This window comes from Oncorhynchus mykiss, chromosome 28 (genome assembly GCF_013265735.2).
Source record: "Oncorhynchus mykiss isolate Arlee chromosome 28, USDA_OmykA_1.1, whole genome shotgun sequence".
Taxonomy (NCBI): Eukaryota; Metazoa; Chordata; class Actinopteri; order Salmoniformes; family Salmonidae; genus Oncorhynchus; species Oncorhynchus mykiss.
In genome coordinates this window covers 22470027-22497138 of record NC_048592.1, presented here as the reverse complement: position 1 = coordinate 22497138, position 27112 = coordinate 22470027, and the positions used below count along the sequence as shown (strand labels likewise).

General features: G+C 40.8%; 1 protein-coding gene across 10 annotated transcripts in view; it reads left to right on the top strand.

Annotated features, from left to right (window-relative positions):
* The window catches only part of astn1 (astrotactin 1), a 240416-nt gene that overhangs the window by 29943 nt on the left and 183361 nt on the right, over window positions 1–27112 (top strand). For 7 of the 10 annotated variants that reach the window (XM_036965977.1, XM_036965979.1, XM_036965976.1 and 4 more), the window contains exons 2-3: window positions 11059–11246; window positions 20151–20550. In XM_036965977.1, the coding sequence (XP_036821872.1) occupies window positions 11059–11246; window positions 20151–20550 (588 nt within the window). The remainder of the gene's footprint in view (window positions 1–11058; window positions 11247–20150; window positions 20551–27112) is intronic. The other 3 variants (XM_036965981.1, XM_036965978.1, XM_036965985.1) reach the window with 1 other exon arrangement.

Sequence of the window (27112 nt, the reverse complement as noted above, 5' to 3'; positions counted from 1 at the left end):
ATTCTCTGTGTTTTCTGCCTTATTCTCTTGTCTTCATGTTTGTCCTCTGAGTTTTGAAGGATTGGTCCAAAGACTATTATAGGCTTTTCCTCTGTGGCCTTATTTCTGACTTTGTGCCTGAGAATTCTTTTGTCAGGGTACATGTACGTTCTATCCTCTGCATATGCCTGTCTGAACCCTGTCACACCATTGGTTAAACATACTATCCAAACCCTGTTGTGCTGCAAACCTACCATTTACCCAGACATTCTGCACCGTTTGCCTCCTGCTGATTTCTTGCAGGCTGTGAATTGAAACCCAGGAACTAGTTGACATGCAGGTGGTTAAGGTCTCCGTTATTAAATTATTGTAATAGTGCCTGCTTTTTAGATTACCTGGCAAAACTACATTTTGCTAGAGCCTGGAGTTGAAAGCAATGTCCTCAGATTAAGTTCTGTTGCTGATCAACGAACCGAGCCAGCTTGTGGTCAGCGGAGAGCAGCATTAATTCTACATCCTACATCATGCGAAGTAACTGGCTGATGATAAGTTCATTGTTGTGCCTTCTGCATGTCTTTGATAAGGCCTTGCGACCGAGTCCTCCTGTGTCCACAGTAGTTCTGTAGACTGGCCCTGCATGGACAAACAGCTGGACTGTGACATATTGTCATTTGGACCTCTGAGGGTGTCTCTAATATTTTCCTTAATTACAGCGAACACCCTGCAATTTTTAAAGATGCCCAATATTTCAGTTTCTGTCTAAAGATCCATTCTATTGATCTCTTGTCGGGTCCAAGTCGGCAAATGGCTGACCATGTCTAATTGCTGTAGTTGGACTCTATTGGCACGGGTCTATTTCAGTGAGGATTTTGGGGATTTCTTCCTTTACTTTTCTCGCAGCTTGACATCAGTGTATCCTCATGTAGATCTTATGGAATGTTTGCTCTATTCCACTTGAGGGATAACCTGGAATATGTTACCATCTACCGCTGAACATGATACCAAACATTGTGAAGTGCTCAGGGTTATGGAAAAATAGCATGTTTGAAACTACATTAGTTACCTGTACGTCTTGCTAAAAGGATTATGGTTCAAATGCCTTTTATTCACAGTCATTGAAACTGAGATTCATCTCCAGAGATTAAAGGTGTGTTTACTTGAGTGTGTATTATTTAATACAATATATTGTGGCTGAAAAATATCTGGTGATACTGAAGGTAGAAAAACTTGTTAGGTAGAGTTTTCCCCACAAAAATAAATATGCATTCAAATAGAGTACTGGTAGGTCCTTGGCAGCCATTCTAAAAGTACCTATTTTAAACACAAAGAGCAAACCCATCTCCAAGGGCATAGTAAGGTGTGTGAAGGTGGATGGTGGATGAGATGCACACACACACACACACACACACACACACACACACACACACACACACACACACACACACACACACACACACACACACACACACACACACACACACACACACACCACACCTTGTAGCACAACTTCAAGATTAGGCCGACAGTACATTAACAATAGTGGCTCTAATTATTTTTTGGTGATTGTCAAGAGTCCAGAGCAGGTTAACCCTGTTAAACAGCTATCACAACACGTTTTCTTCCATTTGTTTCGTTATGTAATGTTTTGCTGTTCACGTGCGAGACATTATTTGATCAGTTGTCATTGCAATGCCCCCCCGGCCAGTGTGACTTTTACTGAAGTCAAACGCTGAATCACAATTGGAGCTCGGATTGATCGTGTTGAAACCATCAAACCGAGCCATGTATTTTACATTAACTCCAGGCAAGAACTGTGATCTCCTCACCTTGAAGTTTCCCATTCCCCTGTCCTCTAAGCTGTATCCCATGCCTAATCATCCAACATGAAATATTTAACATGGCTTTAAAACGCTAACCATTACCATTTGCCAGCCATCATGTTCAATATGGCAAGTGTTGGATTGCTTGTTCAAATAAGACTGACTTTGATTGATTGCTCAGTTTCTTAATCCTATTCATGTAGAAAATTGGCATAGTCAAGACACATACCTTGAAACAAACCTTTTGGATGGGTACATTTTATGTTTTTACATTTTCAAAATATTTTTTTCCTGCTTCCCACATAACGTTAAGGGCATTGACCTGTAAAAAATCTAGAAATGCAATTGTATTATTATTATTTATTATTACTTATTTTTGTAAAGAATATTTGCTTTCATTTGTTTTTCCACAGGCATATGGTTTTCAATGATTAACCAGACAAACTATTTTTGGTAAACTCAAGGTCTTTGTCAACTCCCAGTTTATGGTAACAATGTAGGATCTTAATTTGAGCCAGTTTGCTACAGCAAGACAATAATCCTGCAGCAACGTGCAATGTGAACTATTATGTGGATTAGAATTAATTACACATTTTTTAGGGGTTGAGGCCTTTTTAAACCTCAAATACTGTAATGTATTTAAGGTTTTAAAAGGCTTCGGAAGTTTGTAATTTCCACTTGGAAATTTCAGACATGATTTTCCATTGAATAAAAAAAAAATCCTGCATTTCATGAAAGTTCTCCTGCAACTGGGTGATCAAATTAAGATCCTACACCTGTATACGTTCTCATACTTTAAGTATCTGATTAAGTGACTGTCTATGTAGAACAATAAAATAAATTGAACTGAATGCAGTGCTACAGTAGAACTGTTTTTACTGCAATCAGAAAGCACCACTGTGCATTTTAACGTTTCATGTTCAAATCGTAGACACAAACTCTCTAATATATTGAAATACGTCTTTGATAGTTATGATACATTAAGGCTTTACAGGAGCTTTGCATGAAGGACTTTTGGCATATTTACAGCTTAAGGAGGTTCATCCAGTTTGCAATTGTAAGTTTAGTATCCTCAGACTTCCCAAAAAATATATTTGGCCAGTAGCTGAAATGTATTTCAGTCCCTTTTCCCAGTGAAACCACAAGTAATGAAAGTAAGAGGCCAGATTCTGACACTGCAGAAGGATGTGAGCTGAATCATTCTGGCCTCTCCAGTAGCTAGGTCACTGCTGCTTAAATTCAGTACAAAACAGACTATAGCCCTCTCTATTGTGCTCTCTCCCACTGGGAAACAGGCCTCCTATTACACATGCAGCTCCAGAAATTGTCCCTCAACCATAGCCGTGTTACCTGCGCGATATTTCTGTGAAAACCTTCAAAAATAAATTTGAATGTGTCTTTGCAATAGCAACTACAAACTTATTGAAATGAACAAAGCTCAAAGCAAGTCTTTGCGGGGAGTGTCACGGGACCTTTGACGACAATTCAAGTCCTACTAAATTTTTTATAACATGTCAATATATAAAGTTGGCTCAAAAGAAAAGAAGCAAGCTCTCAGGTGAAGAAGAAATTCAGGGAAACTGAGGGCCTCTCTAAAGAACAGCTCAATGACGCCATTTTGCAGGCCTATAGACATGCTATGGAGGAACAATATTGCAGCCTGGACCATATTATTACCACAGCTGTGGAAAAGGCGGTGGACCACATTCTGCCACCAAATATTGCAGATTTTTCGGTCTAGGTGACTGAAACCAATGATTCAGGCAATGCCTTAACAAAGGGGAAGTATGACCAGCTTCACTTTAAGGTGCGCAAGAACAAAGGAAAGATGGCAGACTATGATAAGAAGATTGAGTACATGTCCCTAAAAGTGACAGAAATGGAAGACCAAAGTCACATGTCAAGTTTGAGATTGGTGGGATTTAACAATTCTGAGGAAGGTTTGGACGCCATTGGGATCCTAAAAAGAAGTGTGCAAATGTGGATCCCTTCATTGGCAGGCCGGGATATCTGCATCGAGAGGGATCACCACCAATTCAGCAAGAACCCTGGGCTTGAGCGGCCTCGCATCCTGGTCTTTAAACTGCTATACTGTGAGGGGCGAGGGACGTTTTTTTCCCATCAAGGACAAACACCAAGATCTGCAGTACTTTCCCGGATTACAGTGCAGAGATCGTGAAGAAGAGGATTGTAATTCCATTAAAGAATTTTCTTCCATTAAAGAAGAAGATGACGGCGATTGAGCTAAAGCCATTTTTGCAGTATCCTAAACTGTTTAAGCTAACGCATGGAGACAACAGACTTATCTTCAACTCACCCAGGGAGGCATGGGGCTCCCGAGTGGCGCAGCAGTCTAAGACACTGTATCTCAGTGCTAGAGGCGTCACTTCAGACTCCCTGGTTCGAATTGGCCCAGCATCGCCCTGGTTTGGCCCGTGTAGGCCGTCATTGTAGATAAGAATTTGTTCTTAACTGACTTGCCTTGTTAAATAAAGGTAAAATAAATTAAAAAAATAGCTCTTCCTTTGATAAACATTAGAGATGAGGGTGGGTTCCGGCCCAGGCCACAGCTCCGGTCCCTGGTTGGATCCCGGAGAAGACACAGTCGCACTGGATATGAACATCTCTTCACCCGGGATGAAGTGGTAGCTTGCGGCTAACTAGTTATGTGCCTGATTTGTTTGGCTATTGTTTGGAGAACTATAAGCTCACAAATTAAGCTAGCTTCAGCTCTGTGCTTCACAGAACTGAGATTATGAAGTTACTGGCGAATAGTTTTGTTTTGGAGGACATTGCTGAACCATATGGATAAATAGTTTATTTCAGATGCTAACAGATACCCATAGACTTCCTGTCATTGTGCTAAGACTAGTTAGCATTGGCTCGTGAAACTAGCTCTAACTTCCTTCATACTGGACACAGAGACATACAAATGCTATCCATGAGTTAATCTGACTCTGGGGAAGTAGAAAAATGAAGTAGATAAATCCTGAAGTATCCATTTAATCTTTACAGCCATTGCATATTTTTGTTTGTCTTTTTTTTTTGGTCAGCTACCATTCAACTTCACCTCTGTTTGCACAGCCATGCCTGCTACTTACTGATGTCAATCTACTGTGCATGTTCCAATTAGTGATTTGAATGTTATGAGCTTGAATGTGCCAATCAAACCTACTTGATGTTTAGAATATTTACACCGCATGCAAGTATTCATTCATTCATTCAGGAAACTAATTTGTTGGATAATAATGTGCTCAGATTGCAAAACAGATACTATAACATAGTCATCCATTCATGCGCTGCAAACAAGTCACAGGGAGTATTGATCTTGGTGGATAGAAAACTCCAGATCTCTGTCGATGTCTCAGGGAATGATTCTTGTGGACAATTTGTTTTTCGTAATAGTGACCGTGAATCATGTGGAACTTATTTTAGCTTGAATTTACGCCCCCAAATGAGTATAACAACATGTTCTTGGCTTCCATCAGTGACTCTTTGCTACTGTTCCATGACAGTCATCTCATAGTGGGGGGAGATTTTAATGCAACGATTAACCCAGCGTAAAATAGATCCTCAAGTAGTCAGGATTCTCTCCCTGCCTTTTTCCTTGCTCTGATAACTTTTATTGCAGAACTGAATTGAATAGACCTATGGCGGATTGGTAATGGACAGGTGAAAGCTAACCTGTTTTACTCTGCTCGACAGATCGTATTCTAGAATTGACTATATTTTGGGGAAATGTACTTTACAAGTTAAATATTATTATTGGGGCTTGCAAAGCAAGAGAACCCACTTTAAATCTTCAACATCTGACTTATAGTTATTATTATTATTTTCAACACTACTCATCTTACACCGTTTAAGCTAGAAACATTCAAACTTAAAAACGTGCAGATCCGTCTGGAATAGTGTGCCTGTATGCAACCTTTTGATGTTTTTTATACATTTTAAAATATTACGCTTTTTGTTCATCTTTTTCCCCTCCATCCACTTTCATGTTATTTCCTCAGCATTTCAACAGCCCCATTGTTACATCATCACTTCCAACATTCCATTCACTGTAAATGCAACAGTGCAACTTTTGACACAAATCAGCTACTTTGACCACATTGCCAACAACTTTAAAAAGTTAGAGCGTATGAAATCTTCATCTACTTCTCTGCTTTTCAAATCTGAACTCGGAACAAAAATATATTATACCGATCAAACGATACAGCTGTTTATCTAACCACGTCAAAGACATTTCCTCAAACTTTTTATAAACAACTGACATTTTTACCACTTTCCCAACAAGTTATACAAAAAGTAAGATGGTATGACATCTTCGTCTACTTCTTTGCTATTGAAATCTGACGTCAGAACAAAAATATCTCTTACCAATCAAACCTTTGTCATGGAATTATTCTAATCAAAAGGAGACTTTAAAACGTATTCAAAACAAGTCAACTTTATTATTTAATTTCTGCAGTATTGGAGCTTGTCAACAACCCTTCCGTAGGTGATTCGTTGAGAACCCAACCAGCAATACTAAGCCACAGCATTTTATAGCACAGTCCATCCTCCTGGATGTTCATGACAAATCACAGATGAGAGAATTTATACAAAGGTACGTTTTGCTCTCATGCCAAATATCTGTCTCTAGTTCATTTACTGCTTGCTTGTACAAAAATATTAATGCAACCTAGAATAGCAAATCCTTTCTTTAAAGAAACTGGAGATTGGTTCTCCCTGTTACTGACAGACAGACACACAGACACTAATCATGGAATGGAATGTTGTCTTATCACCAATCCGTCATGAATCTACTGTCAGTGTTAAATCTCCCAGAGGCCCACTTTCAGTCCACACACACAGATGATCAAATCAAATCAAATTGATTTATATAGCCCTTCACACATCAGCTGATATCTCAAAGTGCTGTACAGAAACCCAGCCTAAAACCCCAAACAGCAAGCAATGCAGGTGTAGAAGCACGGTGGCTAGGAAAATCTCCCTAGAAAGGCCAAAACCTAGGAGGAAACCTAGAGAGGAACCAGGCTATGTGGGGTGGCCAGTCCTCTTTTGGCTGTGCAAAATATGGATATTATAACAGAACATGGCCAAGATGTTCAAATGTTCATAAATGACCAGCATGGTCAAATAATAATAATCACAGGCAGAACATTTGAAACTGGAGCAGAAAGCATACTTAAATTCACACAGGACACCGGATAGGACAGGAGAAGTACTCCAGATATAACAAACTGACCCTAGCCCCCCGACACAAACTACTGCAGCATAAATACTGGAGGCTGAGACAGGAGGGGTCAGGAGACACTGTGTTCTAAACCCCCCCCTATTATGTTGCACAAAACAACCATTTGATTCAATAATAGTATTATAACATAATCTTGTAATTTCTGTTCTCACACCTTACAGCTGTTTTTGTAACCGCATTAAAAAAATCCCCAACTGAAGTTTTAACAACTTTTCCATGACTTTGAATACAAACTCAAGAGGGTATGACATCTACTTCTCTGCTATTCAAATCTGGCATTGGAACAAAAATATATCATACAGATCAAACGTTACAGTTGTTTTAGTAACTGAATCTAGTATGTTTTCTATGAACTCTTAGAATCTGCCATTTTGACCACTCCCCCAAGAAGTTAGACTAAAACGTTTAGTAGATTAAATCTTTGTCTACTTCTCTTCTAATTAAAAAAAAATCTGAACATAAATATCTTCAACCAACCAAAAGTTGCAGCTGTTAATCGGAATTTAGAGTGATGAAAGGTAGCTAGCTATCATCAGCTAACTGCTCTCTAATGTCTCATCAAATATCAAATCAAATCACATTTTATTGATCACATACACATGGTTAGCAGATGTTAATGCGAGTGTAGCGAAATGCTTGTGCTTCTAGTTCTGACCATGCAGTAATAGGAGCTGCCTAAACGGAGGCATTGCTATGGATACTCACAGACACAGAGGAGCACATGGCAGAGTAGGCATAAAATGTGATGAGGGTGAAGAGGGTGAGACAGCCAAGGCAACAACGCATCGTCCTCCTTCTCGGGATTGTGCTCTATGTCCAAAATATTCAGCTGGCTAGTTTTCCTGTCTACAAAGAGAAGGGCAGGCTGTACGTTGATTTTGCTGCTCTTATTGGATAGAGTGAAGCTGTCTGGGTTCACTCGCTTCAAATTTCACCCGATCACTTCTCATCGCACTTCTTTCAGTTTTCACATTCAAGGGTTTTTCTTTATTTTTACTTTTTTTTTACATTGTAGAACAATAGTGAAGACATCATAACTATGAAATAACACATATGGAATCATGTAGTAACCAAAAAAGTGTTAAACAAATCTATTTTATATTTGAGATTCTTCAAATAGTCACCCTTTGCCTTGATGACAGCTTTACACACTCTTGGCATTCTCTCAACCAGCTTCATGAGGTAGTCACCTGGAATCCATTTCAATTAACGGGTGTGCCTTCTTAAAAGTTAATTTGTGGAATTTCTTTCCTTCTTAATGTGTTTGAGACAATCAGTTGTGTTGAAGATAGCCCTATTTGGTAAGACCAAGTCCATATCATTTTTTTTTTTTTTTTTTTTTTTTTTTTTTTTTTTTTTCTTTTTTTTTTTTACCTTTATTTAACCAGGCAAGTCAGTTAAGAACAAATTCTTATTTTCAATGACGGCCTGGGAACAGTGGGTTAACTGCCTGTTCAGGGGCAGAACGACAGATTTGTACCTTGTCAGCTCGGGGGTTTGAACTCGCAACCTTCCGGTTACTAGTCCAACACTCTAACCACTAGGCTACCCTGCCGCCCCAATCATGGCAAGAACAGCTCAAATAAGCTGAGAAACGACAGTCCATCATTACTTTAAGACATGAAGGCCAGTCGATATGGAAAAAGTCAAGAACTTTGAAAGTTTCTTCAAGTGCAGTCGCAAAAATCATCAAGCACTATGATGAAACTGGCTGTCATGAGGACTGCCACAGGAATGGAAGACCGAGAGTTACCTCTGCTGCAGAGGATAAGTTCATCAGAGTTCCCAGCCTCAGAAATTGCAGCTTCACAGAGTTCAAGTAGAAGACACATCTCAACATTAACTGTTCAGAGAATCAGCCCTTCATGGTCAAATTGCTGCAAAGGAATCACTACTAAAGGACATCAATAAGAAGAAGAGACTTGCTTGGGCCAAGAAACACGAACAATGGATATTAGACCAATGGAAATTTGTCCTTTGGTCTGATGATTCAAAATTTGAGATTTTTGGTTCCAACCACTGTGTCTTTGTTAGATGCGGTGTGAGTGAACAGATGATGTCCTCATGTCTATTTCCCACAGTAAACCATGGAGGAGGAGGTGTTATGGTGTGGGGGTGCTACCACAGTGTTCTGCAGCAATACGCCATCCCATCTGGTTTGGGCTTATTGGGACTATCATTTGTTTTTCAACTGGACAATGACCCAACACACCTCCAGGCTGTGTAAGGGTTATTTTACCAAGAAGGAGAGTGATGTGCTGCATCAGATGAAATTACCTCTACAATCCCCCGACCGCAACCAAATTGAGATAGTTTGGGATGAGTCCGACCGCAGAGTGAAGGAAAAGCAGTCAACAAGTGCTCAGCATTTGTGGGAACTCCTTCAAGACTGTTGGAAAAGCATTCCTCATGAAGCTGATTGAGAGAATGCCAAGAGTGTGTAAAGCTGTCATCAAGGCAAAGGGTGGCTATTTGAACTTTTAACACTTTTTTTTTACTACATGATTCCATATGTGTTATTTCATAGTTTTGATGCTAGAGACAGCAAAACAACTTTCAAATGTCCAGGCTATCTTATAAACCAATCAATCAATAAATCAATATGGTCATCTTCCTACTTTTTAAACTGTAACCTTTCACCACCATTACTACTGCAGTCACTACCACTACTATAACTTATTTAAAAACCATATCGACTTTAAAACAAGCTAGCAAGCACACCACATTTTCTTCAGGAAATGTAGTTTTCCGTGATCACTGTTAGCCTAAAGGGTTTATTTATTATTTAGAACTACAGCTAGCTCTCAGTAGGTCTACATATTAACCTATTCTACATACTTCTTCAAGTGCCCCAAAAATACTTCAAACAGCTGTCATCAATAGATTCACCATCATATTTCTTTCCCCGATAGCTTAAAACGTTCTAATCATCACATCATCATTCAACTCAAATCAAACTTAATATTACACTGAAAGTTTTACCAAAGTAAATTGTGCATCTATGTATCTGAAACCCACAGCATGAATGATTCAGAGCTGCTTTGCTTTCCTACGTGTGGTCCACACGATCCAGCCTTTAATTCCCATCTTCAGACAGAAGATCTCTTTGTCCTACGTCTTTCTTCTTTCAGTTTTCACACTCAACTACTGTAGTTTAGACATTTCTTCAATCTAACTGCCCCACAATCCAAAAGTAATATGGTTGATGTAGTAGTCTATTAAAGTAATCCGGCCAATTATTTTACAACATTTAACTAACTACAGTATATGTAACTGCTTTGCTTAAAATAGTGAAGTAAAACTTTTTTAACTTCTTCCATTACCACAATAATACATTTAAAGAGCCAAAGCAAGCCCCAAACTTTACTTGTAAAGTTACCATCCAGTTATTATTATTATTATTATTATTATTATTATTATTATTATGGTGCAATTAGAGGGGGTAATAGTGGTACACTAATTGTGCTGGTTGGTTGGTGGTCCCATGCAGAGAGGGAGGCGATGGGCTCATTAATAACACTCTCATGCTGAACCAGACCCTGGAGGGAACTCTCTGCTGTAAAAAAGTGTCCTGTCACTTTGTCAGATCATTTGCATCTAGGTTAAATTTAGCCCCTAAATCTTATTTACCGGTAGGTCCCATTCTGCTGCGGCACAGTACCATCAGTAATCAGTGTCAGATAAACCTAGTTACAGTACACTCACGCAATTAAAAGCATTCAGTTAGATCACAATTAAGGAACGGAATGTTTCAGTGTATAGGCACACAGGTAATAGATACTAGGGTAATAGTTATTACCCTGCTGGCAAAGAATGTAATGGGTTTTTGTAAAAGGGCATACGGTTTCAGAAATGGTTATGCACTGATAATTCAGTATAATATGCTTCCTAACCCAGGTACCTTACTCCTCGCTCACTCATATGATAAGCGTGTGAAATGAATTGTTGAAAATGCATCGTTACTGACTCATCCATTATCTGTGTGTCCTGTTTGACTGGCAGAGATCACGGGAAACTCTGAGGATATTCCTCTGGTGCGATGGCGGCAACAGTGGCTGGAGAACGGCACGTTGCTCTTTCATATCCACCATCAAGATGGCAGCCAGAACCTCCCCGGCCTCTCCGCCACGGACGACCCTTCCAGCGACTCTGCCGAGGAGGAGCTACGCATCCTCCACGTCTCTGTCATGGTACGGTACTCTGCTGGCTGGGGTTGGAATGGGGGGGGGGGGGTTTATTGTGATGTTTGATCATGATGTTTAACAAGGATGTTACTTTCCAGTTATTTGCACTACTCTAATATAAGTATTAGAACTCGGTGCATTTCTTGGTACATGTGGACGTGGTACAATGAAAGGTTTGGACTACATTGATGGATGGCAGTACTTCTAGACATTTGAACAAATTATTCAGCTTTAGAAAAATGATTCTAGTAGCTACTAGGTATATTGCACAGACCCATGTCAAATAATGTGAGTCTCCTCTTCATTGTTTGCATGCATTAGTACACAATAAAAAAGTAGACTGAAAGAGGACAACATTTTCATATTTAATTTCAGTAAATTACCTTGTTTTTACCATCCCATATTTTCCTCCAAATCTAAATGTAACATCCATTTGGTCGTTGTTTCCCTGTTTCTATTCCCCTTGCTATCTACTCATGCTAATAGCTGCTTGACAATACATTCACAAAGCTCTTGTGGAGGTGTGAAAGGCTTAGCATGCAGATAGGCCAGACCTAGCAACAGATGGCTGCTGCGCTGTGCTCCTGCTCCGGCCTCGCTCGCTACAGCTTGTGGCTCGGTTGGAGGGCGGCCTTATAAAGCCAGCGTTGCATCACTTCGTTAGGTCCTTGTGGATACGTGCAGCCCCAGCACTCTCTCTCACACCAACTGCCTCTCTCTCTCTCTACACCACACCTGTCATTGAGCCATTTCCATTGTTCCGCCATACGCCGTAGACACCAGGATGGCTCGATGGCCAACGATTCTAGCCAGGATTCTACACAGCAGCGTGGCCTGTCATGCACAGTTCAATGCCTGGCCACCAGGCCCACCATGGGACAGTTTAAAACTATTGAATGAATGTAGTCCAACCTCAGGCTTGAAAATAGGCCAGCTATAACTGGGGCTTAATCTCATAGACATGCAAATTCACTGAACTGCTCCAAACTCAGTTTTGTCTCCAGAAGGGGGATTTCCCTCGCCTTGTGGCCATTCCAGCTGAAGTGATAAGGGGCTAAATGTGATGGAAAGACTTGTTGTTTTTTCTCCTGCAAAGATTCTTTAATGCATTACATACTTGTTTTGCAATTGTGTTTCAAAGTTTCAAGTTACTGGTGTGCTCCCTCTGCCACAAGGTGACCACAGTGCCCTTTGCTTCTCTGCCTGAACATCATCCATAATGGATGAGTTACCTTGTGTTCCATGTTCAGCCGCAGGTGAGCTCCTGCAAGTCGAGACACATGTCCTCAGCTCTCTTTTAGCCCAGAGGCAGAGGGAACAACAAGCAACCTCTAACACTGTGCACCACCACCCATGGAGCCACCCTTTTAAAGAGACATACACTCCGGTAGCAGGAAATAAACATTTTTTTAAAATCTTTATTTAACTAGGCAAGTCAGTTAAGAACAAATTCTTATTTACAATGATGGCCTAGGAACAGTGGGTTAAATGCCTTGTTCAGGGGCAGAACGACAGAGTTTTACCTTGTCAGCTCGTGGATTCGATCTCACAACCTTTCGGTTACTGGCCCAATGCTCTAACCACATGTTAACAAATTCTCACTGATAAAGCAGCAAAGTGCGTCATTGCAGTACATTTCAAAGGTCCCTAAATATTGTAAACTAATTATGTTATAAAGAGGGAGAGAGGAAAATAATTTCACAACGTATTGAAATAAGAAGACATCACAAAAAATATATATTTTAAAGCCTGAGGAACACATAAAATCTATTGGATTTGACATAACAAGCAAATACAGATTTGACATAACAAGCAAATACATAAATAACGCTTACAGTGCCTTGCGAAAGTATTCGGCCCCCTTGAACTTTGCGACCTTTTGCCACATTTCAGGCTTCAAACATAAAGATATAAAACTGTATTTTTTTGTGAAGAATCAACAACAAGTGGGACACAAGTGGAAGTGGAACGACATTTATTGGATATTTCAAACTTTTTTAACAAATCAAAAACTGAAAAATTGGGCGTGCAAAATTATTCAGCCCCTTTACTTTCAGTGCAGCAAACTCTCTCCAGAAGTTCAGTGAGGATCTCTGAATGATCCAATGTTGACCTAAATGACTAATGATGATAAATACAATCCACCTGTGTGTAATCAAGTCTCCGTATAAATGCACCTGCACTGTGATAGTCTCAGAGGTCCGTCAAAAGCACAGAGAGCATCATGAAGAACAAGAAACACACCAGGCAGGTCCGAGATACTGTTGTGAAGAAGTTTAAAGCCGGATTTGGATACAAAAAGATTTCCCAAGCTTTAAACATCCCAAGGAGCACTGTGCAAGCGATAATATTGAAATGGAAGGAGTATCAGACCACTGCAAATCTACCAAGACCTGGCCGTCCCTCTAAACTTTCAGCTCATACAAGGAGAAGACTGATCAGAGATGCAGCCAAGAGGCCCATGATCACTCTGGATGAACTGCAGAGATCTACAGCTGAGGTGGGAGACTCTGTCCATAGGACAACAATCAGTCGTATATTGCACAAATCTGGCCTTTATGGAAGAGTGGCAAGAAGAAAGCCATTTCTTAAAGATATCCATAAAAAGTGTTGTTTAAAGTTTGCCACAAGCCACCTGGGAGACACACCAAACATGTGGAAGAAGGTGCTCTGGTCAGATGAAACCAAAATTGAACTTTTTGGCAACAATGCAAAACGTTATGTTTGGCGTAAAAGCAACACAGCTGAACACACCATCCCCACTGTCAAACATGGTGGTGGCAGCATCATGGTTTGGGCCTGCTTTTCTTCAGCAGGGACAGGGAAGATGGTTAAAATTGATGGGAAGATGGATGGAGCCAAATACAGGACCATTCTGGAAGAAAACCTGATGGAGTCTGCAAAAGACCTGAGACTGGGACGGAGATTTGTCTTCCAACAAGACAATGATCCAAAACATAAAGCAAAATCTACAATGGAATGGTTCAAAAATAAACATATCCAGGTGTTAGAATGTCAAAGTCCAGACCTGAATCCAATCGAGAATCTGTGGAAAGAACTGAAAACTGCTGTTCACAAATGCTCTCCATCCAACCTCACTGAGCTCGAGCTGTTTTGCAAGGAGGAATGGGAAAAAATGTCAGTCTCTCGATGTGCAAAACTGATAGAGACATACCCCAAGCGACTTACAGCTGTAATCGCAGCAAAAGGTGGCGCTACAAAGTATTAACTTAAGGGGGCTGAATAATTTTGCACGCCCAATTTTTCAGTTTTTGATTTGTTAAAAAAGTTTGAAATATCCAATAAATGTCGTTCCACTTCATGATTGTGTCCCACTTGTTGTTGATTCTTCACAAAAAAATACAGTTTTATATCTTTATGTTTGAAGCCTGAAATGTGGCAAAAGGTCGCAAAGTTCAAGGGGGCCGAATACTTTCGCAAGGCACTGTAGGTTGACCGGGACTCCACAAGTCTGCGTTTTTCTATACCTCGTGATATAGTCAGCCCATTTCCATTGAATTAAGGTCTTAGTCCCCCAGTGTCCTGCCTGAACTAATAAATCTAGACTCCATGGTATAATTAAAGTCTTAAATGTTTTCCTTCTGCACTTATACATTTTGAACTTCACACCTTTTGCCAGTATAGCGTTAGTAAACATGCTAGTGCTCCGTCTTGCTGCTGTAAATTCAGGGTTAAGATGGGAATTAAGGGGATCGAGTTTCTTGGGAAACTGGCGGCATGGCGATGGCATGACATTAAGAAATTGTATGCAGATGTGAGCAGAAGAAATACATGTATTTTTTATTGGTCAGAGGTATAGTATAAGAGCAGGCAAAAACTTGAAACAATGTGAGTATAACTCTTCATTTGCTGTTTGATACGATAGAGCAAGGCGATCAGAAGGAATAAGTCCCAACAACAAACATTTCATACTTTCAATGAAAAAATACCACATAAGAAATTCAGAAATAATTGGCCCGGCCGGGGCCTGGACTCAAGACGTTCTTCACAACATTACCAACAGTTTTCCTTTGGGCACCCCCTCAGACCCTTGCACTTTTGGTTTAAGTGCCTGATAAGACCTTGTTTTATGGCCACTCACACCCTTGAAAGGAAATACTGTTTCCTCTTTCCACTCTCATTTACTCCAAAAATGCCATCCAGATCAGATAAGGCAAGCAGACATGCAGTGACCCATTCATTAATGCAAGCATAAGCCCCTGAACTTGAAGATTTACTGGCTACATAATAAAGATTAATGATAAAAGAGCATTTTAGTTTGTAATGATATACAATTTAAGGGGACCACACATATCCACCCGGAAGGAAGGAAGAGGAAATTCAGTTAGAGTAATCTAAACCAAAATATTTAATAAAATATTGTGTTTATTGTTTTGAAGGCTAAAGTTTTTTTTCGTGTCTCTCTTCCGGCTGTTCCGTAGGGTAGTAACCACATTAACAAAATATATCCAAAGGAACAGCCATAGAAAATGTCAAGGCCTTGCTACAAATCACAGCTGACTTATCAATTGATCTCTTTAAGTACTGTATGTGTAGGGAAAGCCTTACACAATTTCTAAGGTTTTTGGGTGGATGTGGGTTTTCAATTGAAGAGGATATGGGGAGTATGCTGTAAACTCAGTTGTATCAGCTAACCTACATTAGCAACCAATGGCACAATGTTGTCTGTCAATCTAACTAATTCTCACATAATCATATAGAAAATTCAACTAGACTAGAAGCTAGCTAGTCAAAGTTTGGAAGAAAGTAGAATCAGAAGAATCAGAACTCGTAAGCTAAGCTAGTAAATGTTTTATGTTCTCTCGGTTGTTATATCAAATTGAGAGTTGTTCTATATATTATGAATGGATTACTAATTCATTTCATTTCATGAGGTACAATGTGTACATTCTGAATCTCTCAAGAACATATCTTCTTTAATGATTATGCCTTGCAGTACAGCAGGAGACTTGAATGTGTCCTTAATAAGAAAAATGTAGCTTTCATGCGATATTAGCTTTTATGAAATATTCTAAGTTGAATTAAATGATTTAAGTTAATTTCATTAATAACCCATTCCAACAAAACTCCATCGTGCTGTGTGTTTAATGGGGGTTTAACTTTCAAAAATGTTCAATGTCAAAATCAGAAATGGATCATAAACCGTAAAAACGTCATGCTGATAATTGTCACATTTTTTAAAATATTTTACCCCCTTTTTCGTGGTATCCAATTGTTAGTAGTTACTGTCTTGTACAACTCCCGTACAGTTGTGCCTTAGACCACTGCGCCACCCGGGAAGCCTGATAATTGTCACATTTGATGTCATTGTTGTCATTAAATATTCTTTGTAAGCATTTAACACTGAATAGTTAGACGAATAGTTAGACGAAACTGACAGGTTAGACGATTTGGATGAACTGAAATTATATTTTAAGTGCCTCCCGAATGAGGCAGTGGTCTAAGGCACTGCATCGCAGTGTCACTACAGACCGGGGTTCACAGCTGGCCGTGACTAGGAGACCCAGGAGGCTGCACACAATTGGCCCAGTGTTGTCTGGGTTAGGGGAGGGTTTGGCCAGCCGGGATGTCCTGGTCCCATCGCGCTGTAGCAATTCCTCGTGGTGGGCTGTGTGCCTGCAAGCTGACTTTGGTCACCAGTTTCCTCCAACACATTGTTGCGGCTGACTTCCGGGTTAAGCAAGCAGTGTATCAAGAAGCAGTGGGGCTTGGCTGCGTCATGGTTCAGAGGACCCATGGCTCTCAACCTTTGCCACTCCCGAGTCCGTACGGCAGTTGCAACTACTAATTGGATATCACAAAAAAGGGGTAAACGTACATAAAAATAATATATATACAGTACCAGTCAAAAGTTTGGACACACCTGTTCATTCCAGGGTTTTTCTTTATTTTCTACATTGTTGAGTAATACTGAAGACATCAAACTATGAAATAACACATGCACTGTAGTAATTAAAAATTGTTAAACAAATCAAAATCTATTTTATATTTGAGATTCTTGAGATTGCCTTGATGACAGCTTTGCACACTCTTGGCATTCTCTCAACCAGCTTCATGAGGAATGCTTTTCCAACAGTCTTGAAGGAGTTCCCACATATGCTGAGCACTTGTTGGCTGCTTTTCCTTCACTTTGAGGTCCAACTCATCCCAAACCATCTCAATTCGGTTGAGGTCGGGGGATTGTGGTGGCCAGGTGATCTGATGCAGCACTCCATCACTCTGCTTGGTCAAATAGCCCTTACACAGCCTGGAGGTGTGTTGAGTCATTGTCCTGTTGAATAACAAATGATAGTCCCAATAGGTGCAAATCAGATGGGATGGCATATTGCTGCAGAAAGCTGTGGTAGCCATGCTGGTTAAGTGTGCCTTGAATTCTAAATAAATTACTGATAGTGTCACCAGCAAAGCACCCCCACACCATCACACCTCTTCCTCCATGCTTCACGGTGGGAACCACACATGCAGAGATTATCCGTTCACCTACTCTGCATAAAGACACGGCGGTTGGAACCAAAAATCTCACATTTGGACTGATCAGACCAAAGGACAGATTTCCACCGGTCTAATGAACATTGCTTGTGTTTCTTCGCCCAAGCAAGTCTCTTCTTCTTATTGGTGTCCTTTAGTGGTGGTTTCTTTGCAGCAATTTGACCATGAAGGCCTGATTCACACAGTCTCCTCTGAACAGTTGATGTGGAGACGTGTCTGTTACTTGAACTCTGTGAAGCATTTGGGCTGCAATTTCTGAGGCAGATAACTTTATTAAACTTATCCTTTGCAGCAGAGGTAACTCTGGGTCTTCCTTTCCTGTGGCGGTCCTCATGAGAGCCAGTTTCATCATAGCACTTGATGGTTTTTGCGATTGCACTTGAAGAAACTTTAAGAGTTCTTGACATTTTCCGTATTGACTGACCTTCATGTCTTAATGTAATGATGGACTGTTGTTTTTCTCTGCTTATTTGAGCTGTTCTTGCCATGATATGGACTTAGACTTTTACCAAATAGGGCTATATTCTGTATTCCACCCCTACCTTGTCACAACACAACTGATTGTCTCAAACGCATTAAGAAATTCCAAAAATGTACTTTTATCAAGGCACATCTGTTAATTTAAATGCATTCCAGGTGACCACCTCATAAAGCTGGTTGAGAGAATACCAATAGTGTCATCAAGGCAAACGGTGGCAATATATTTTTGATTTGTTTAACACTTGGTTTCTACATGATTCCATATGTGTTATTTCATAGTTTTGATGTCTTCACTATTATTCTACAATGTAGAAAATAGTACAAAATAAAGAAAAACCCTGGAATGGGTAGGTGTGTCCAAACTTTTGACTGGTACTGTATATATTCATTTATTTATGTTGTGTTAATGTCAAACATTATTTTTAAATCAATGTTAGCACTTTTAAGGGTTACAGTAAGGGTCCTACTGGTTAGGGTTAAAGTTCCTTGGGGTTGTATGGTTAAGTTTTGAGTCCAGCTTAAGGCTTATGATTAAAGGTTATGTTTATGTTAATATGGTTCCAAAGGTATATCTCATGAAAAAGTCATGAGACCAGGTTGTCTATACTATGATTGACTACTCCTGTCTCATCAATATTGTAAAGTCAAAATATGTTTATTTTGGCTCTATATACTGTATATTGTCTTCTGGATACCAAATGCCATGCCTAATCAGGATGAGGTAAATTACAGAATTATACGTTATTGAAACTATAGTATTACATTAAAGCATAACCCTTACATAAATGGATTACAGGCTGAAATACTGGCATCCTTTGATGTTTGGTTTGGCTTTGTTGACTCTATAAAAAGAGACAGGCCGTCTTAGTCCACTATTTGATACCCTGTAATGTACAAAATTACACAAGTTTCCCCTACCTAAAGATTTGCATTGTGGCTAATGCAAATGGTGGGGCCTAATTGCATTTGGTGGGAGATTTTCAATTGACCTCTGAAGAATGTGTTGCCCTATGTACCAGCCCATTGATTGAGTTGTTGTGTGCTACAGTATGCATTAGAGAGGGAACACTTGTGGGTATGTCTCCTGGTAACTATCTGGCCTAGTTTTTTCTGCTTCATTCCAGTTTGGAATAGCTCAATGACTTTGAAAGTACTAAAAAAAGTAATCAATACGAAATAAATTATTTTAACTTTAATTTCCCCCCAAAACTGCATACAGATTTGCTGCATACGTGACCTATATTAAGGCATCATGTGTTAATGTCCTTGACTATGCAGAATAAGCAAACAACTTATGCAAATTGACTTTACATTTGCCATTTCAAATTTATGCGAGCAGGTGAAGCACTCTCTCTATGATCCTCGGATATCAGTCTGCATCTGAACAGGGTTTCTCAATTTCAATTTCCGGTTGAGTCATCTCTGTCGCCGTCCTCACATGTTTTGTTGATCTTCTCATCATTCATTATTTAGTTGAGCTGAGATCTAAAATGTGCAACAAAGTGGAAGATTTCATCAGACCGTTACTGGCGCTGAACCCACTGAACCCACTGAACCCGAGAGTAGAGTCTTTATTGATAGATTATTGACAGAGTCTGATAGCAGCTTTAATAGACGCTCTCTTGGTATAGGGTATATTTCCTAAATGGTTTCAGTTTTTATTCCTCCATGATGCTTTCTAGAGCACTGCTGTTCTCATACACCATGCTTTGGAGATTATCTACATCGTTTTGCATGGTGTGCTCTGTGATTATATGGATTTTGAGTTTGTTTGATGTTTTCTTGACGCTGTTGCTAAGATCTATAGTTTTTTCTTCAAGGATCTCTGCTATGCACCAGTGGTGTTTTTCAAATGGGAAGTTTGGGAAGTTCTTAGTTGAGAGTGGCCATCTTTCTCTTTCCCCTTGTGTTTGTTCACAGGGAGGCATGATCGCTTTGCTCCTCTCCATCCTCTGCCTGGTCCTCATCCTCTACACGCGCAGGCGGTGGTGCAAACGCCGCCGTGTGCCCCAGCCCCAGAAGAGCGCCAGTGCAGAGGCAGCCAATGAGATCCACTACATCCCTTCGGTATTGATGGGGGGCCAGGCCAGGGAGAGCCTGAGAAACTCCAGGGGCCAGGGCCACAATTCCAGCGGCACGCTCAGTATCCGAGAGACTCCCATCCTGGATGGCTACGAGTATGACATCACTGACCTGAGACACCACCTGCAGAGAGAGTGCATGAACGGAGGAGAGGACTTTGCCAGCCAGGTCACACGCACCCTGGACTCCCTTCAGGGCTGCAATGACAAGGCCAGCATGGACCTGACACCTGGTGAGTGTAGGTACAAGCACAAACACACTCACACACATCTATGTCTTACTATACTTGTGAAAAAAATATATATATATTTTCCCTAACCCCTGACCTTAACCCTAAATATTTTTACCTTTTTACAATTGAGGACCGTCTAAATGTCCTCACTTCTCTGAATTTTAGTTGGTTTACTGTTCTTGTGTGGACTTCTGGTGCTTACGAGTATAGTACTACACACACACACACACACACAAACAGACAGAAAACTGAAGCGCAATCCCCATTTACATTTAGCTGCGGGATTATTATTTTTTCTTGAGCGGATGGTTGGGTGGCTGGAACATAGATATAAATAATTTGTACACTGCAAATTAATAGCAACAATCCCAAACAGATATCGTATTTGACAAAAACAGAATAATTTCAAACCTTGATTACACACTGTAGAGTACGATTACACATTTAAAATAGTTTTGTTTTTTACATTGGATACAAGACGAAACTCAGAGTTAGAAATTGGTATATCATACACTGCATTTGAGGAACAATGGGAAAGTAATTCTGCTTTGAAAGTTAATAAACTTATACCTACTGGAAGGCTCTTCTTTGTCTACACCCATTCAGCATTGTTCACACCCTCTCAAATCTTAGCCCCACCCATCTCTTTAAGGGTTCACATGCGAGGTCATGTGCTAAACAGAGTGAGTAGTGTAATAAACAACCAAAGATTTCAAGACTAAAAGTGGTAAATGGCTGCCGTGTTACGAGCTACAAATTAACTGTGCTATTTTCTTTGTTTTTAAAAATGTTTGTAACTCATTTTGTACATAATGTTGCTGCTACCATCTCTTATGACCGAAAAGAGCATCTGGACATCAGAACAGCGATTACTCACCTCGAACTGGACAAAGATTTTTTCTTTAATGAGTCTGACGCAAAGTATATACTGCTTTGTTGAGACAAGGCCCAAATCCCCATCATCCGCGTGAAGAAAAGACAGAGAAAAAGGGGGAGGAGTGCAGGGTGCCTGGTAAGAATTCGCTGACGAGTAGGTAAACCATCACTACCCTCCATATTATTGGCCAACGTGCAATCATTGGAAAACAAACTGGACGATCTACGATTAAGATTATCCTACCAACGGGACATTAAAAACTGTAAATTCTTATGTTTCAGTGAGATGTGGCTAAACGAAAATAATGAATAATATAGAGGTGGCTGGCTTCTCCGTGCATCGACAGGACAGAGCATCTACGTCTGGTAACACGAGTAGCTTGTGTGCGTCTCTATTTGTTAAGAAACTGTTGGTGCGCGATGTCTAAGATTAAAGAAGTCTTGAGGTATTGCTCTCCTGAGGTAGAATACCTGATTATAAGCTGTAGATGTAACGATCGTCTGTGGTGGAAGAAGGCGAGGACCAAAGCACAGCGTTGTAAGTGTTCATGTTTAAAAAAAATAACTGAACACTGAACAAAACAACAAACGACAAACGAACAGTCCCGTAAGGTGAATGAAAAAACACTAAACAGGAAATAAACACCCACAACTCAAAAGTGAAACCAGGCTACCTAAGTATGATTCTCAATTAGGGACAACGATTGACAGCCAGCCCCAGAAGAGCGCCAGTACAGAGGCGGCCAATGAGATCCACTACATCCCTTCGGTGTTGATGGGGGGCCCAATCAGGGACAACGATTGACAGCTGCCTCTGATTGAGAACCATACCAGGCCGAAAACAGAAAATCCCAAATTATAGAAAAAAGAACATAGACAACCCACCCAACTCACGCCCTGACCATACTAAAACAAAGACATAACAAAGGAACTAAGGTCAGAACGTGACAGTAGACCACACTATATACCGAGAGTTCTCATCTATATTATTGGTAGCCATCTATTTACCACCACAAACCGACACTGGCACTAAGACCGCACTCAACCAGCTGTATAAGGCCGTAAGCAAACAAGAAAATGCTCATCCAGAAGCAACACTCCTAGTAGCCGGGGACCTTAAGAAATGCAAACTTAAATCCATTTTACCTAATTTACCAACATGTCACATGTGCAACCAGAGGGAAAAAAAACTCTAGACCACCTTTACTCCACACACAGAGACGCACACAGAGACGCATACAAAGCTCTCCCTCACCCTACATTTGGCAAATATGACCATACAGTGCCTTGCGAAAGTATTCGGCCCCCTTGAACTTTGCGACCTTTTGCCACATTTCAGGCTTCAAACATAAAGATATAAAACTGTATTTTTTTGTGAAGAATCAACAACAAGTGGGACACAATCATGAAGTGGAACGACATTTATTGGATATTTCAAACTTTTTTAACAAATCAAAAACGGAAAAATTGGGCGTGCAAAATTATTCAGCCCCCTTAAGTTAATACTTTGTAGCGCCTGAAATTTTTTTCCCATTCCTCCTTGCAAAACAGCTCGAGCTCAGTGAGGTTGGATGGAGAGCATTTGTGAACAGCAGTTTTCAGTTCTTTCCACAGATTCTCGATTGGTCCTGTATTTGGCTCCATCCATCTTCCCATCAATTTTAACCATCTTCCCTGTCCCTGCTGAAGAAAAGCAGGCCCAAACCATGATGCTGCCACCACCATGTTTGACAGTGGGGGTGGTGTGTTCAGGGTGATGAGCTGTGTTGCTTTTACGCCAAACATAACGTTTTGCATTGTTGCCAAAAAGTTCAATTTTGGTTTCATCTGACCAGAGCACCTTCTTCCACATGTTTGGTGTGTCTCCCAGGTGGCTTGTGGCAAACTTTAAACGACACTTTTTATGGATATCTTTAAGAAATGTCTTTCTTCTTGCCACTCTTCCATAAAGGCCAAATTTGTGCAATATACGACTGATTGTTGTCCTATGGACAGAGTCTCCCACCTCAGCTGTAGATCTCTGCAGTTCATCCAGAGTGATCATGGGCCTCTTGGTTGCATCTCTGATCAGTCTTCTCCTTGTATGAGCTGAAAGTTTAGAGGGACGGCCAGGTCTTGGTAGATTTGCAGTGGTCTGATACTCCTTCCATTTCAATATTATCGCTTGCACAGTGCTCTTTGGGATGTTAAAAGCTTGGGAAATCTTTTTGTATCCAAATCCGGCTTTAAACTTCTTCTTCACAACAGTATCTCGGACCTGCCTGGTGTGTTCCTTGTTCTTCATGATGCTCTCTGCGCTTTTGACGGACCTCTGAGACTATCACAGTGCAGGTGCATTTATACGGAGACTTGATTACACACAGGTGGATTGTATTTATCATCATTAGTCATTTAGGTCAACATTGGATCATTCAGAGATCCTCACTGAACTTCTGGAGAGAGTTTGCTGCACTGAAAGTAAAGGGGCTGAATAATTTTGCACGGCCAATTTTTCAGTTTTTGATTTGTTAAAAAAGTTTGAAATATCCAATAAATGTCGTTCCACTTCATGATTGTGTCCCACTTGTTGTTGATTCTTCACAAAAAAATACAGTTTTATATCTTTATGTTTGAAGCCTGAAATGTGGCAAAAGGTCGCAAAGTTCAAGGGGGCTGAATACTTTTGCAAGGCACTGTAATTCTATTCTCCTGATTCCTGCTTAGAAGCAAAAACTAAAGCAGGACGTGCCAGTGACTCGCTCAATACGGAAGTGGTCAGATGACACGGATGCTACACTACAGGACTGTTTTGCTAGCACAGACTGGAAGATGTTCCAGGATTCATCCAATGGCATTGAGGAGTATACTACCTCAGTCACTGGCTTCATCAATAAGTGCATCGATGACGTTGTTCCCACTGTGACCGTACGTACATATCCCAACCAGGAGCCATGAATTACAGGCAACATTCGCACTGAGTTAAAGGATAGAACTGCCGCTTTCAAGGAGCAAGACATTAATCCGGACGCTTATAAGAAATGTAGCTATGCCCTCAGACGAACATTCAAACAGGCAAAGCGTCAATACAGGACAAAGATTGAATCCTACTACACCGGCTCTGACGCTCGTCGGCTGTGGCAGGGCTTGAAAACTATTACAGACTACAAAGGGAAACCCAGCCATGAGCTGCCCAGTGACATGAGCCTACCAGACTAGCTAAATGCCTTTTATGCTAGCTTTAAGGCAAGCAACTGTAACGGCTGTCGTCTGGAGATAGAGAGGAGGACCAAAGCGCAGCGTGGTATTATTCATTGTAGTTTAATAAAGAATGAATACTGAAACAAAAAACAATACACGACAAACGAACAGTTATAAACGGTGCAACAAAACACAGAGCAGAAAATAAACACCCACAAAACCCAGGTGGAAAAAGGCTACCTAAGTATGATTCTCAATCAGAGACAACTAACGACACCTGCCTCTGATTGAGAACCATACTAGGCCGAACACAAAAACCAACATAGAAAAACAAACATAGACTGCCCACCCCAACTCACGCCCTGACCATACTAAAACGAAGACAAACAAAGGAACTAAGGTCAGAACGTGACAGCAACACTGAAGCATACATGAGAGCACCAGCTGTTCTGGACGACTGTGTGATCACGCTCTCCGTAGCCAATGTGAGCAAGACCTTTAAACAGGTCAACATTCATGAAGCCACTGGGCCAGACGGATTACCAGGCCGTGTACTCAAAGCATTCACTGACATTTTCAACCTCTCCCTGACTGTAAATACCTACATGTTTCAAACAGACCACCATAGTCCCTGTGCCCAAGAAAGCAAAGGTAACCTGCCTAAATTATTACTGCTTCTTAGCACTCACGTCGGTAGCCATGAAGTGCTTTGAAAAGCTGGTCATGATTCACATCAACACCATCATGCCAGAAACCCTAGACCCACTCCAATTTGCATACCGCCCCAACAGATCCACAGATGACGCAATCACACTCCACACTGCCCTTTCCCACATGGACAAAAGGAATGCTGTTCATTGACTACAGCTCAGCGTTCAACACTATAGTACCCACAAAGCTCATCACTAAGCTAAGCACCCTGGGACTAAACACCTCCCTCTGCAACTGGATCCTGGACTTTTCAATGTGCCGCCCCATGTAATAAGAGTAGGCAACAACACATCTGCCACTCTGATCCTCAACACTGGAGCCCCTCAGGGGTGCGTGCCTAGTCCCCTCCTGTACTCCTTGATCACCCACGACTGCGTGGCCAAGCACAACTCCAACACCATTATTAAGTTTGCTGACGACACAACAGTGGTAGGCCTGATCACCGACAACGATGAAACAGCCAATAGGGAGGAGCTCAGAGACCTGGCAGTTTGGTGCCAGGACAACAACCACGTTCTGTGGTGTCTAACGAACTATCAGAACTATCAGGTCCCCAGATCCTCAAAACGTTATACAGCTGCACTATCGAGATTGGTTGCATCACCACCTGGTATGGAAACTGCTCGGCATCTGACCGTAAGGCGCTACAGAGGGTAGTGCGTACGGCCCAGTACATCTCTGGGGCCAAGCTTCCTGACATCGAGATCCTATATACTAGGCGATGTTAAAGGAAGGCCCAAAAAATTGTCAAAGACTCCAGTCACCCAAGTCATAGACTGTTCTCTCTGCTACTGCACGGCAAGCGGTACCAGAGCAGCAAGCCTAGGACCAAAAGGAGGATCCTTAACAACTTCTACCCCTAAGCCATAAGACTGCTGAACAATTCATGAAATGGCCACCTGGACTATTGACACCCCCCCACATTGACCCCCCCCCCCCCCCCTTGTTTTTACACTGTTTAATATCTATGCAAAGTCACTTTACAAATTACCTCGACTAACCTGTACCCCTGCACATTGACTTGATACCGGCACCCCCTGTTTATAGCCTCTTTATTGTTATATAATTCTTTTTAAGTGCAATTTTAAAGCTAGTTTCCTTAAATTTTACACATTGTGCAATCGCTTGTGGCTATTGACTCAAACATTATAACAAAATCAATGGAGGCCTGAATGCATCCTGAATGAATTTGGGATTTTTTTTTTATTCTCCCTGACTGTCCTTGTTTTTTTTGGTGTGATTGTTAGTTCTCAAAGATTATCTTATTTAAAAATACACTGAGTATACAAAACATTAGGAACATTCTGGTGAGCAAGGGTTTATTTAATCTTCAAGGCAAAATACACTGAGTGTACAAAACAATAAGGACATCTGCTCTTTCCATGACATAGACTGACCAGGTGAATCCAGGTGAAAGCTATAATCCCTTATTGATGTCACTTTTTAATTCCACTTTAATCACTTTAGAAAGATTTAAGTGCCTTTGAACGTGGTATGGTTGTAGGTGCCAAGCACACCGGTTTGTGTTAAGAACTGCAGCACTGCTGGGTTTTTCATGCTCAACAGTTTCTCGTGTGTACGAAGAATGATCCGCCACACAAATGTGACAAGCATTGCAGTCAACGTGGGCCAGCGTCCCTGTGGAATGCTTTCGACACCTTGTAGAGTCTATGCCCTGATGAATTGAGGTTGTTTTGAGGGTAAAAGGAGTGGGAGGGTGCAACTCAATATTAGGAAGGTGTTTCTAATGTTTGGTGTACTCCGTGTATACAAGTCCATTATATTTTCTACACACTTTATAACA